Raw genomic sequence first — 13290 nt, 5'->3', positions numbered from 1 at the left:
TTGATTTTGGTTTCTGCTGCTTGCGGTACAATCGAACGGCGGTTCATGATACCTCTTCTGATGGATGCTCTCTTGTTGTTTTGAATTTAAAAAGTGGCCGTCACGTGCTCATGATTGTGCGGCAGAAAACGGAGAGTTTTATTATTAGAGAACCAAAATGAGACCTGAATTAAGAAAAATAATTGTGATATTGTTCATTCCAATGCGCAGATCCTAAAACAGATGAAGGCGTGTAAATATTTCGGCATTTTTGTGTTGCAAACAATAGGCGAAATAAATAAAAAACACAACTCCAGTGTAATATTTTTGTAATTTAGTTTCATCCGAATTCGTATGCTTATATATTTCTTATTTGTCTATCTGTATATTATACTTCTTTTTACAAATTACATAACTCCCTTACATTCGCTTCATAACTATTCACAATAGTATAATGTTCTCAAACCGATTTCGATTTCCCTATCCATTTCCCTTCCCGACCAACACGCGCCGTTTTCCCACAGCGCCACAGCGTATTGGCGGGAAAACCAAAAAAAAAAACAATATTTCCTTTGATTTGTATGTGGGTGTTTGTTTTTTGTTTTTCTCCTCTGATTTGATCTCGAATTGATTTGGTTTTGTATCCTGTTTCTTTACAACTGTACTGTACGATTGAATCGGCACCTCGGCTGTCTAGTGGGACCGTCCCTAAAGGGTGCACATTATGTTTAGCTTTGTTTTAAGCATTTTTCACACGCAAAAACTTAGGAATTAGAGGACAAGGATTTTTGTTTGCTTTACTTCTCCCATTTGTTGCATCGCGCTGGCGGCAAAAAACATTGAACAATGAGTTTTGGTACATATTTATTTTTTTTTGTTCTGTTGCAATCATCAATGCTTCCTCGGGTAGGGGGGGTTGTGTTTTGTTTGTTTTCAGATTTGTATCAGTTATAAAGCAGTTAAATTCGGCTTACAGCATGATAACAAGCATTACTTATGTTGCCCGTACTGCTCAAGCAAGCAAGTTTAATGTGTGGAAGCTAATTTAAAAAATGAATTTTGTAAAGTTTAATGTTTAAAAATGTAAAAGAAAAGTAGAAAACAAAGAAAAAAAAATCAAAGAAAGTTTAATTGGAATACGAATGAGTGTTTAACAATACTGAACAGGTTTTTGGGGGAGGAAAGTTTAATCAAACAATAAAATAAAAACCATTTTGTGTCAGACATACGAAGGGTGTAATACGCAAAGGAACTTTTTGCATCATACAATGCATTCAAAAAGTAAAACTTGTCCCGCTTAAACATGTTTATAAATTTCTTCATTATCAAAGATTTTTTTGTTGTGTTTTATGAATTTGTAACGAGCATTATTTTTGTACAGTTGCGGTATTTTTCTTTTCTTGTGTGTGTATGTTACCATTTTATCCCGTTTTCTCCTTTTACTTTGTCCCATGACAATAACTACGGATGCATTCAGTTGCATTGCTTTATGTTTAAGATACATACACATATATTTATACGAGAAGACAAAGGGACACGAAAGGAATGATGTGAATATGGGTCGATAAGCGATCGCGATGCGGTTTAACATGTAGCGCGGGATGAGATGAATTGAATAACTACGCGATCGAATGAATGTTTTCTTTTAGACGAATGTAGGATTACAGGGTATTAAAGCAGAAGCGACACATTAAAGGGAGCGCGGACAGCTGTAGAAGCTTTCCTTCCGCCCAAATTCGCCCCTGGTTCAAACGTTCCGCCATCGAAAGGGGGTGATGATGCTGAGCTTACTTTGAGTACGTATAGCTAGAGCTGGTCTCGTTAATAGTCTCGGTTTTGTTACTTGTGTACTTTTGATTAAATCGGCGTGTTGCGCTTTTGTGGGAAGAGATATGCAATGACCAGGTGTGTGTGTGTGCTATTAGTACCTGCCCTAATCTAATGGTCGTTTCGTACGGTGGACAGTAAAGCAGTTTAGAAGCTTTTTCTTTTTACAATCACTTGAGGAAAAGTTGCTCGTTTTGGGTTTTTAGCCAGGAACTGTTGTTAGCTTTGATTTTATGTTACCTGTTACGATCTGTATCTTCTGCTTGTTTGTGTATCTGTGGTACGGCATGCCGTTCAGGCGATCGTATTTAGTTTATACTTTTTTTTCGTGTGTTAATTATTCGCTTTTGCAAACACGTGGTTCAGCTTTTTACTGTGTTTTAGTTTCGCTTAAATTTCCGCTTAGTGTTGTAACAGCAGCAGTTTTTTTTTGTATCATTTCTGGAAGCATTGATTTTATATCATATGTTCAGCAAAAACGGTATGTTCGGTTGTGTGCGTTGGTTTTTTTTTTGTAATGTTTCTTCTAGTTTTGTCTCCAATAGGTACAATCGCACTGTCTGTGTCACTTTTGTGCTCTCTCTCTTGCAGTTTTGATTGAAATATGGCCCTACTACACCGCGCAAATGGCCCATTATATGCTGGTCCGGTTTACTTCCTTTACAACGGAAGCTTCCCAACAAACCACTGTTCACCATTGCCATGGTGGTCCACCTTAATCTCTATGCTTTGTTTTATTTATAAGCAAAACAAAACTCAAAATAAAAAAAGAATCCCCGTTCATTATCGAGGTAATACTAAATGTAACGACAAAAACAAAAACAAAAAAAAAGGAAAAGGTGGCATTTCGTGTACAAAGTCTTGAAATAATACATTTATAGAACAGCCAAAGTGGTTGGCAAACGTACCAAACCTCACCAAAACGCGAAAACAATTACTAAGTTCGGTTTTTACTAAGTGACACAAATTAAAAAAAAAAAAAAACAATACACTCACACACGTACTAAAGAAACAAAAAATAAGGACAATTAAAGAAGTTTAAACGGATTTCGAAAGTAACACGAAACACAAAAATTGATCACAATTCAGCTGACGGTTCACGGGGGGGATTTTTTTTCCTGTGTGTGTGTGCAAGAAATGGCCAGTATGGTGTCGTTTGCTCTTAGAATCGAGTGTGTTTAACGAAAAAAATAACGAAAAAATTATTTTAAAAAAATTGCTTTTTCCCCCCCCCGGTCTCTCTTTTTGCTCACGTGTGTGCTGTGTGTTTTGGCGGTTCCGATCCGTTAAATAAATATTTCGTAATATTTAACACTAGCGATAACTAACGTAGGAATACGTATATAGTTTTGTATAACGTTAAGCTTAATGTAGCGTAGAGTTTACCATTCTACCAGTTGCGTACGATGCGAGCGCGCGTCCCCACCTTAGTTTTATGCCTAATGCAGCCTTTCTAGCTTTTTTTCTTCTTCTCTTTTTTACGTGAAAATATCATCATACAGTTTGCATTTTCATCTTGCACGAGATCCAAAACCATCCATATTTGTGGATTCTTCGAATTCTCCTTTAGCTTCGATTTTTTTGCGCCTCCACAAGTGCTTTGTTTCGCTTTGTTTCGCGTATCATTCGCTTTTCTGCACGTCTCTCGTCTTCTCATCGTTTATCGCTTATCGCTTTGCACAGCATGGTACTGCTGTAGTGCAAATGTTTCTTTTTTGTTTGCTTCACATTTTCAGAGTACTATCACAAATTATGGTTGTTTTGTTTGTTTTCTTTTTTTTCTTCGTTTTCGTTCTCACGCGTTTGGAGCATTTCTGCTTTCATGTTTCGTTTGTTATATTAAATTATATGGATGGGAAGTAGATGTTTACTATTTTTTTTTTTTGTAGTAGAAAAAAAATGTTGTATAGAATATTTTGGGAGAAATTTTAATAAGTTCGAAGGTATTATTTTAATATTGCTATAAGCAAGACGAGCTGGTCGTTCTTAATGAATGAAAAAAGGGGTAAAAAAGACTCGGCAAATTTTGTGCATTAATATGAGGAAAAAAGAAGTGAAAAACAAACTAAATATCGTCTTTAGAAATTGTGTAAAATTGTAAGTAAAATTTTAAAAAATTGTCGAGGAAAGTAATTTAAATTTGAAGTTAATGATAAACGAAAGAAAAAAAAAAACAATCTGCTGCCTCATCGTTACATCGTGGCTTTTTCGTCCTGATAACACGCACAACAGCAACAACATCAAAACGTCTTAGGCCATACTGTTTGCTGCCGTTCCATTTGCTGGAGCTGTAACAGGAACCGTACTGGACACCCGGTTGTACGCACTTTTACGTTGCGGTATCTGGTTGCAGGTGAAAAGCATCTTTAGACCCTTCTTAAGACACTCGACGGTCACCATGCGAAACAGGATAATCGAGGCAGACAGTATAGCGAGAATGATGACCAAAAACCAGACAAAGTTTGGTAGTCTGTTGAACAATCCTTCATCTGCATCAAGCTCTCCCTTGCTGGCGATATCGTGCGTAGTAGCACCGTCCGCGGAAGTGAAGTTCGCTACCAGAGCGGTAGTTTCGGTCGTTTTATCGTCCGGTGTCGTTGGATCCGTTGTGTTCGCCGATGGTTGTACGCATCTACACAGGGCACAGGCACCGCGCCGTTCGTACCCGTTGCGGCAGCGAAGTTCACAGTTGTGGTCCTCGCAGAAGATGGACTTTTCCGCATCGCACACCGGGCAGCAACGGTCCGGTAGCCTTATTTGGTGCTCACAGTTGAGCGGTTTGCAGGCCGGCATTTCGCATCTGGGCAGACCGGCTTCACACCTGCAGGTGGTGCAGGCAGTTTCCTGCCAGATTTCGTTGTCCTGGTAATAAGCCTGATGTTTCTTGGAGTGGCATTGATTCAGTGGTTCACACTGGTAGGATGGGCAGCATTTGCCCGGTTGGCCCGTCTGCTCGTGGGGGTCGATGGTGAGCTTAAAGTTTGGCGGACAGCTCGGTAACTCCGGACATGGCTGACAGACGCATTTCGGACAGCACAGGTCCTGCAGGTGTGGTTCGCTTTCGCTGTAATCCATTGCCGCCTCCACCAGTTCGGTTGGGTCGATGTCACGCTTCAGCCGTCGCTGTGCCTGTAGATTGTTCGGGTAAAAGAACTGCAACGCGATCGGGATGATTTTGATCGGTCCATGGGCATGGTTGTTCATGGCGATCGCACGCTTTACTCGACCGGCCGCATCCGACGGGATGGTGGATGTTTCGCTGGGTTCTGTCTCATCCTCCTTAGCGTCATTTGTGTCGAGCGGGTTTACCAGGAAGCTATCCGATGGGCAGTCGCTGTAACACTGCACGTTCTGGCAACGCATTTCGAGATCTGTAGAGAAGAGATACAGAGAAGGTAAAGGATGCCATTAAGAGAATTGTTTGTATTAGACGTGTAACGTTTATCTTTCAAGAAAATTTTGTCTCGACCTTGCTGAGTGATCGTACGTCCGCTTTAGAGATGTGCAAAGTGAATAAGAGTGAGACAGTGAGTTAAAAAGTTGTATTGAACGAGTTTCGTTCTCTCACAAGGAGGAGTTTTAGCGATTCTTTTTTCACTTACTCACTCATGAGTGTAGGCATGTGGCCGTGGTGAGTCGAGTTGCAAAAAGAGTAAATACGTGAGTTGAAACGAAAATGTGCGAGTGAGTTGAAACAAAAATGAGTTGAAATGAAACGTTTGAGACACATGAGTTGAAACGGAATACATGTGTACAATACCTAAACTAGCATAATTAATATACTTTTCTCTCTGCCTAACTATCAAACTTGTATAAGCGAATAAGTGGGCTAGTATAATCGGCAAGGACATGAAACGGGATCCGCCTTTGCTTAGGAGATGGGCAAATTTATGGATTTTTATTAATTTTTTTATTGTTTTTTATTCTTTTTTTAGTTTAAAGCATTACTTGAGTTAAAAGAAACCCATTGCAACCAATTGGCATTAAAAAAAATCAATTTCATTTTTTTGCAATATTTCTCAAAAAAACGTAAGGGGTAAGCCTTATAAAATTTTCGAGTGGCAATTTTTTTTAAATATTTTTCTGATTTTTTTTTCTTTTTTTAATTTAAAGCATTATTTGAGTGAAAAGAAACTTATTGCAACAAATTCGCATTAAAATATATCAATTTTTAAAATTTTGCTGAATTACTCTAAAATGAGGAAAATTTTACATTTTCTCAAACAGGGTAAGGAACTTGGTTGCTCGAATAACTTCTGGCACAGACATCTGAGGGCATGGCCGTCCAAGAAGAAAATGTAGCCATTGATGCCATCTATCGACCGCAGGTTAAAGATTGACGATCCGTTGGATACCGACCGATTTATAGGCAAAACTAGGTGCAAAAATGAGGAAAATTTTATATTTTCTCAAATAGGGTAAGGAACTTGGTTCCTCGAATAACTTCTGGCACAGACATCTGAGGGCATGGCCGTCCAAGAAGAAAATGTAGCCATTGATGCCATCTATCGACCGCAGGTTAAAGATTGACGATCCGTTGGATACCGACCGAGTTATAGACAAAAATTGGTGCAAAAATGAGCCTTATAAAATTTTCTAATTTTTCTAATTTTTTAATTTTTTTATTATTTTTCACTTTTTTTTTATTTAAAGCATTACTTGAGTGAAAAGAAACCCATTGCAACCAAATGGCATTAAAATAAATCAATTTCATTTTTTTTGCAAAATTTTTCAAAAAAAACGTAAGGGGTAAGCCTTATGAAATTTTCAGGTGAAAAATTTTTTTGAAATTTTTTTCTGATTTTTTATTATTTTTCTAATTTAAAGCATTATTTGAGTGGAAAGAAACTTATTGCAATAAATTCGCATTAAATTATTTCACATTTAAAAATTTTGCTGAATTGCAGAAAAATGAGGAAAATTTTACATTTTCTCATACAGGGTAAGGAACTTGGTTGCTCGAATAACTTCTGGCACAGACATCTGAGGGCATGGCCGTTCATGAAGAAAATGTAGCCATTGATGCCATCTATCGACCACAGGTTAAAGATTGGCGATCCGTTGGATACCGACCGAGTTATAGACAAAAATTGGTGCAAAAATGAGGAAAATTTTACATTTTCTCAAACAGGGTAAGGAACTTGGTTGCTCGAATAACTTCTGGCACAGACATCTGAGGGCATGGCCGTCCAAGAAGAAAATGTAGCCATTGATGCCATCTATCGACCGCAGGTTAAAGATTGACGATCCGTTGGATACCGACCGAGTTATAGACAAAAATTGGTGCAAAAATGAGCCTTATAAAATTTTCTAATTTTTCTAATTTTTTAATTTTTTTATTATTTTTCACTTTTTTTTTATTTAAAGCATTACTTGAGTGAAAAGAAACCCATTGCAACCAATTGGCATTAAAATAAATCAATTTCATTTTTTTTGCAAAATTTAAAAAAAAAAACGTAAGGGGTAAGCCTTATGAAATTTTCAGGTGAAAATTTTTTTTCTGATTTTTTATTATTTTTCTAATTTAAAGCATTATTTGAGTGGAAAGAAACTTATTGCAACAAATTCGCATTAAATTATTTCACATTTAAAAATTTTGCTGAATTGCAGAAAAATGAGGAAAATTTTACATTTTCTCAAACAGGGTAAGGAACTTGGTTGCTCGAATAACTTCTGGCACAGACATCTGAGGGCATGGCCGTTCATGAAGAAAATGTAGCCATTGATGCCATCTATCGACCGCAGGTTAAAGATTGACGATCCGTTGGATACCGACCGAGTTATAGACAAAAATTGGTGCAAAAATGAGGAAAATTTTACATTTTCTCAAACAGGGTAAGGAACTTGGTTGCTCGAATAACTTCTGGCACAGACATCTGAGGGCATGGCCGTCCAAGAAGAAAATGTAGCCATTGATGCCATCTATCGACCGCAGGTTAAAGATTGACGATCCGTTGGATACCGACCGAGTTATAGACAAAAATTGGTGCAAAAATGAGCCTTATAAAATTTTCTAATTTTTCTAATTTTTTAATTTTTTTATTATTTTTCACTTTTTTTTTATTTAAAGCATTACTTGAGTGAAAAGAAACCCATTGCAACCAATTGGCATTAAAATAAATCAATTTCATTTTTTTTGCAAAATTTTTAAAAAAAAACGTAAGGGGTAAGCCTTATGAAATTTTCAGGTGAAAAATTTTTTTCTGATTTTTTATTATTTTTCTAATTTAAAGCATTATTTGAGTGGAAAGAAACTTATTGCAACAAATTCGCATTAAATTATTTCACATTTAAAAATTTTGCTGAATTGCAGAAAAATGAGGAAAATTTTACATTTTCTCAAACAGGGTAAGGAACTTGGTTGCTCGAATAACTTCTGGCACAGACATCTGAGGGCATGGCCGTTCATGAAGAAAATGTAGCCATTGATGCCATCTATCGACCGCAGGTTAAAGATTGACGATCCGTTGGATACCGACCGAGTTATAGACAAAAATTGGTGCAAAAATGAGGAAAATTTTACATTTTCTCAAACAGGGTAAGGAACTTGGTTGCTCGAATAACTTCTGGCACAGACATCTGAGGGCATGGCCGTTCATGAAGAAAATGTAGCCATTGATGCCATCTATCGACCGCAGGTTAAAGATTGACGATCCGTTGGATACCGACCGAGTTATAGACAAAAATTGGTGCAAAAATGAGCCTTATAAAATTTTCTAATTTTTCTAATTTTTTAATTTTTTTATTATTTTTCACTTTTTTTTTATTTAAAGCATTACTTGAGTGAAAAGAAACCCATTGCAACCAATTGGCATTAAAATAAATCAATTTCATTTTTTTTGCACAGGTTAAAGAATGGCGATCCGTTCAATACCGACCGAGTTATAGGCAAAACTTGGCGCAAAAATGAGGAAAATTTTACATTTTCTCAAACAGGGTAAGGAACTTGGTTGCTCGAATAACTTCTGGCACAGACATCTGAGGGCATGGCCGTCCAAGAAGAAAATGTAGCCATTGATGCCATCTATCGACCGCAGGTTAAAGATCGACGATCCGTTGGATACCGACCGAGTTATAGACAAAAATTGGTGCAAAAATGAGCCTTATAAAATTTTCTAATTTTTCTAATTTTTTAATTTTTTTATTATTTTTCACTTTTTTTTTATTTAAAGCATTACTTGAGTGAAAAGAAAATTTTACATTTTCTCAAACAGGGTAAGGAACTTGGTTGCTCGAATAACTTCTGGCACAGACATCTGAGGGCATGGCCGTTCATGAAGAAAATGTAGCCATTGATGCCATCTATCGACCACAGGTTAAAGAATGGCGATCCGTTGAATACCGACCGAGTTATAGGCAAAACTTGGCGCAAAAATGAGGAAAATTTTACATTTTCTCAAACAGGGTAAGGAACTTGGTTGCTCGAATAACTTCTGGCACAGACATCTGAGGGCATGGCCGTCCAAGAAGAAAATGTAGCCATTGATGCCATCTATCGACCGCAGGTTAAAGATCGACGATCCGTTGGATACCGACCGAGTTATAGACAAAAATTGGTGCAAAAATGAGGAAAATTTTACATTTTCTCAAACAGGGTAAGGAACTTGGTTGCTCGAATAACTTCTGGCACAGACATCTGAGGGCATGGCCGTCCAAGAAGAAAATGTAGCCATTGATGCCATCTATCGACCGCAGGTTAAAGATTGACGATCCGTTGGATACCGACCGAGTTATAGACAAAAATTGGTGCAAAAATGAGCCATATAAAATTTTCTAATTTTTCTAATTTTTTAATTTTTTTATTATTTTTCACTTTTTTTTTATTTAAAGCATTACTTGAGTGAAAAGAAACCCATTGCAACCAATTGGCATTAAAATAAATCAATTTCATTTTTTTTGCAAAATTTTTCAAAAAACACGTAAGGGGTAAGCCTTATGAAATTTTCAGGTGAAAAATTTTTTTGAAATTTTTTTCTGATTTTTTATTATTTTTCTAATTTAAAGCATTATTTGAGTGGAAAGAAACTTATTGCAACAAATTCGCATTAAATTATTTCACATTTAAAAATTTTGCTGAATTGCAGAAAAATGAGGAAAATTTTACATTTTCTCAAACAGGGTAAGGAACTTGGTTGCTCGAATAACTTCTGGCACAGACATCTGAGGGCATGGCCGTTCATGAAGAAAATGTAGCCATTGATGCCATCTATCGACCACAGGTTAAAGATTGGCGATCCGTTGGATACCGACCGAGTTATAGGCAAAACTTGGGGCAAAATGAGGAAAATTTTACATTTTCTCAAACAGGGTAAGGAACTTGGTTGCTCGAATAACTTCTGGCACAGACATCTGAGGGCATGGCCGTCCAAGAAGAAAATGTAGCCATTGATGCCATCTATCGACCGCAGGTTAAAGATTGACGATCCGTTGGATACCGACCGAGTTATAGACAAAAATTGGTGCAAAAATGAGCCTTATAAAATTTTCTAATTTTTCTAATTTTTTAATTTTTTTATTATTTTTCACTTTTTTTTTATTTAAAGCATTACTTGAGTGAAAAGAAACCCATTGCAACCAAATGGCATTAAAATAAATCAATTTCATTTTTTTTGCAAAATTTTTCAAAAAAAACGTAAGGGGTAAGCCTTATGAAATTTTCAGGTGAAAAATTTTTTTGAAATTTTTTTCTGATTTTTTATTATTTTTCTAATTTAAAGCATTATTTGAGTGGAAAGAAACTTATTGCAACAAATTCGCATTAAATTATATCACATTTAAAAATTTTGCTGAATTGCAGAAAAATGAGGAAAATTTTACATTTTCTCAAACAGGGTAAGGAACTTGGTTGCTCGAATAACTTCTGGCACAGACATCTGAGGGCATGGCCGTTCATGAAGAAAATGTAGCCATTGATGCCATCTATCGACCACAGGTTAAAGAATGGCGATCCGTTGGATACCGACCGAGTTATAGGCAAAACTTGGGGCAAAATGAGGAAAATTTTACATTTTCTCAAACAGGGTAAGGAACTTGGTTGCTCGAATAACTTCTGGCACAGACATCTGAGGGCATGGCCGTTCATGAAGAAAATGTAGCCATTGATGCCATCTATCGACCACAGGTTAAAGATTGACGATCCGTTGGATACCGACCGAGTTATAGACAAAAATTGGTGCAAAAATGAGCCTTATAAAATTTTCTAATTTTTCTAATTTTTTAATTTTTTTATTATTTTTCTCTTTTTTTTTATTTAAAGCATTACTTGAGTGAAAAGAAACCCATTGCAACCAAATGGCATTAAAATAAATCAATTTCATTTTTTTTGCAAAATTTTTCAAAAAAAACGTAAGGGGTAAGCCTTATGAAATTTTCAGGTGAAAAATTTTTTTGAAATTTTTTTCTGATTTTTTATTATTTTTCTAATTTAAAGCATTATTTGAGTGGAAAGAAACTTATTGCAACAAATTCGCATTAAATTATATCACATTTAAAAATTTTGCTGAATTGCAGAAAAATGAGGAAAATTTTACATTTTCTCAAACAGGGTAAGGAACTTGGTTCCTCGAATAACTTCCGACACGGACACCTGAGAGCATGGCTGTCCAAGAAGAAAATGTAGCCATTGGTGCCATCTATCGACCACAGGTTAAAGATTGGCGATCCGTTGTATACCGACCGAGTTATAGGCAAAACTTGGTGCAAAAATGAGCCTTAGTAAATTTTCATTTTTTTGAATTTTTTGATTTTTTTATTATTTTTCACTCTTTTTTTTATTTAAAGCATTACTTGAGTGAAAAGAAACACATTGCAACCAATTGGCATTAAAATAAATCAATTTCATTTTTTTTGCAAAATTTTTCAAAAAAAACGTAAGGGGTAAGCCTTATGAAATTTTCGAGTGAAAAATTTTTTTGAAATTTTTTTCTGATTTTTTATTCTTTTATTAATATAAAGCATTATTTGAGTGAAAAGAAACTTATTGCAACAAATTCGCATTAAAATATATCAATTTTTTAAATTTTTCTGAATTGATCAAAAATGAGGAAAATTTTACTTTTCTTAAACAGTCTCTAGTCCATGTCCCCCTATGATCTGTTAGCCTGACCATCCGAGACCTGTTTAACTCAAAAGATCGCATCTTTCTTCTGATGATACATTGAGGAATAAATGTGTTCTTGTCATTCACTGTCGTCTTACAGATCTTGAAGATCTCAACGTCCCGCTTCATAGTGATGATATTTTTCCCAACAAATTCCAGGATGGAATTCACCACAGATGGATGGACTTGATTAACATTTTCATGTTACAACTTCTATTCTGTCCAGATATTTCTTTAGCTTTAAATCGATAACTCCGACTTCTCTTGGTCTTTTCTCTTAACCTCTGCTGCACTTAAAGATCATAATGTATGCATGTTACCGGAACTCTGGAACAAAGTTCCCGTTCAATGTTCTGGCTTTGCTCCGGAAGTAAGATTAAGCCAAAAATGGCCAGAACGGCAATATCCGGAGGACTTGTAGCGTCTCACGAGGTGAAATTCTTCGCTGTAGTTGTCTGTAGTTGTCAGTTGTCCGAATGCGTTCATAGTGACTGTTACTAATGAACTAATGCTGTTATCAAATTGTTAAAGCTCATTTGTTAATGCATATGATAATCAATCGTTTTAAAAAAGACCCAATTTTGGGATGATAATTACATAAGAGTGAAGAGAAATTCGTTTAAACTAATGGACTTTCTATAGTGTCCCAACTAGTGACGAAACAAACACACTCGGGATTATAGCTTTTTGGTAAGCTTGCACCAATAAAATCAATTAACTCGAACAACGATTCAATTTGCCACATTACGCTATTTCCCGAAGGGTAACACAGTTCCACAAGGATGATAACAAAAAAACAACACCCGTGTGAATATCGTCAAATGAAAGATATCGGAATCATTTGTTAGTGGGAATGCAAATCAACTGCCAGGAATATGTGATACGTTTGAAATGGATAGTATTTATCCCATTATTGTGACGGCCATCATCAGCTGAAGCAGTGTCCAGCCCGACAAATGCTCGAGGGACAGACAACAGCTGAGGCAGATGAATTCATTTTCCGGCTCATTGCTCAACTCATCTGTTGCCTTTTGTTTGTCGTTTGTCAAAAAGGACATAGAAAAAAGCCCCCCCCCCGAACCCCTTGGTACGCTTTATTGGTGGATAACGGGATGTGCGTTATCGGAGGTTTGCCATCCACTGGCTTGGGGGGAAGGTTTTTTGTGGGACATTATTCACACTTCGCTACCCAATTTAGGGATTCGATGTGGAAAATCAAAATCATTCAGTTGAAGGATGAAACCAACCGATTGGGAAGTGTGTGTGTGTGTGTGTTTTTTTGTTTGTAATTTTGCTCTATTCGCTACGGGAACGTTTCTCCATGCGAGAGTTTTACTCATTAGTGAGTCACCAGATGGTGTCGATGTCGCAACCATACAGAATGA

The 13290-nt window shown here is 36.4% G+C and overlaps 1 protein-coding gene across 2 annotated transcripts in view; it reads right to left on the bottom strand.

Annotated features, from left to right (window-relative positions):
- Positions 1 to 298: 298 nt before the first annotated feature.
- The window catches only part of LOC125767345 (cysteine-rich motor neuron 1 protein), a 226182-nt gene continuing 213190 nt past the window's right edge, over positions 299 to 13290 (bottom strand). For both annotated transcript variants that reach the window (XM_049433829.1, XM_049433828.1), the window contains exon 3: positions 299 to 5177. In XM_049433829.1, coding sequence (XP_049289786.1) covers positions 4057 to 5177 — 1121 coding nt within the window. In that variant the 3' untranslated portion in view covers positions 299 to 4056. The remainder of the gene's footprint in view (positions 5178 to 13290) is intronic.

Source organism: Anopheles funestus, chromosome 3RL (assembly GCF_943734845.2).
Source record: "Anopheles funestus chromosome 3RL, idAnoFuneDA-416_04, whole genome shotgun sequence".
In the NCBI taxonomy this organism is placed as follows: Eukaryota; Metazoa; Arthropoda; class Insecta; order Diptera; family Culicidae; genus Anopheles; species Anopheles funestus.
The sequence above is the reverse complement of the archived record's forward strand: the minus strand, read 5'-3'. Positions and strand labels throughout refer to the sequence as shown.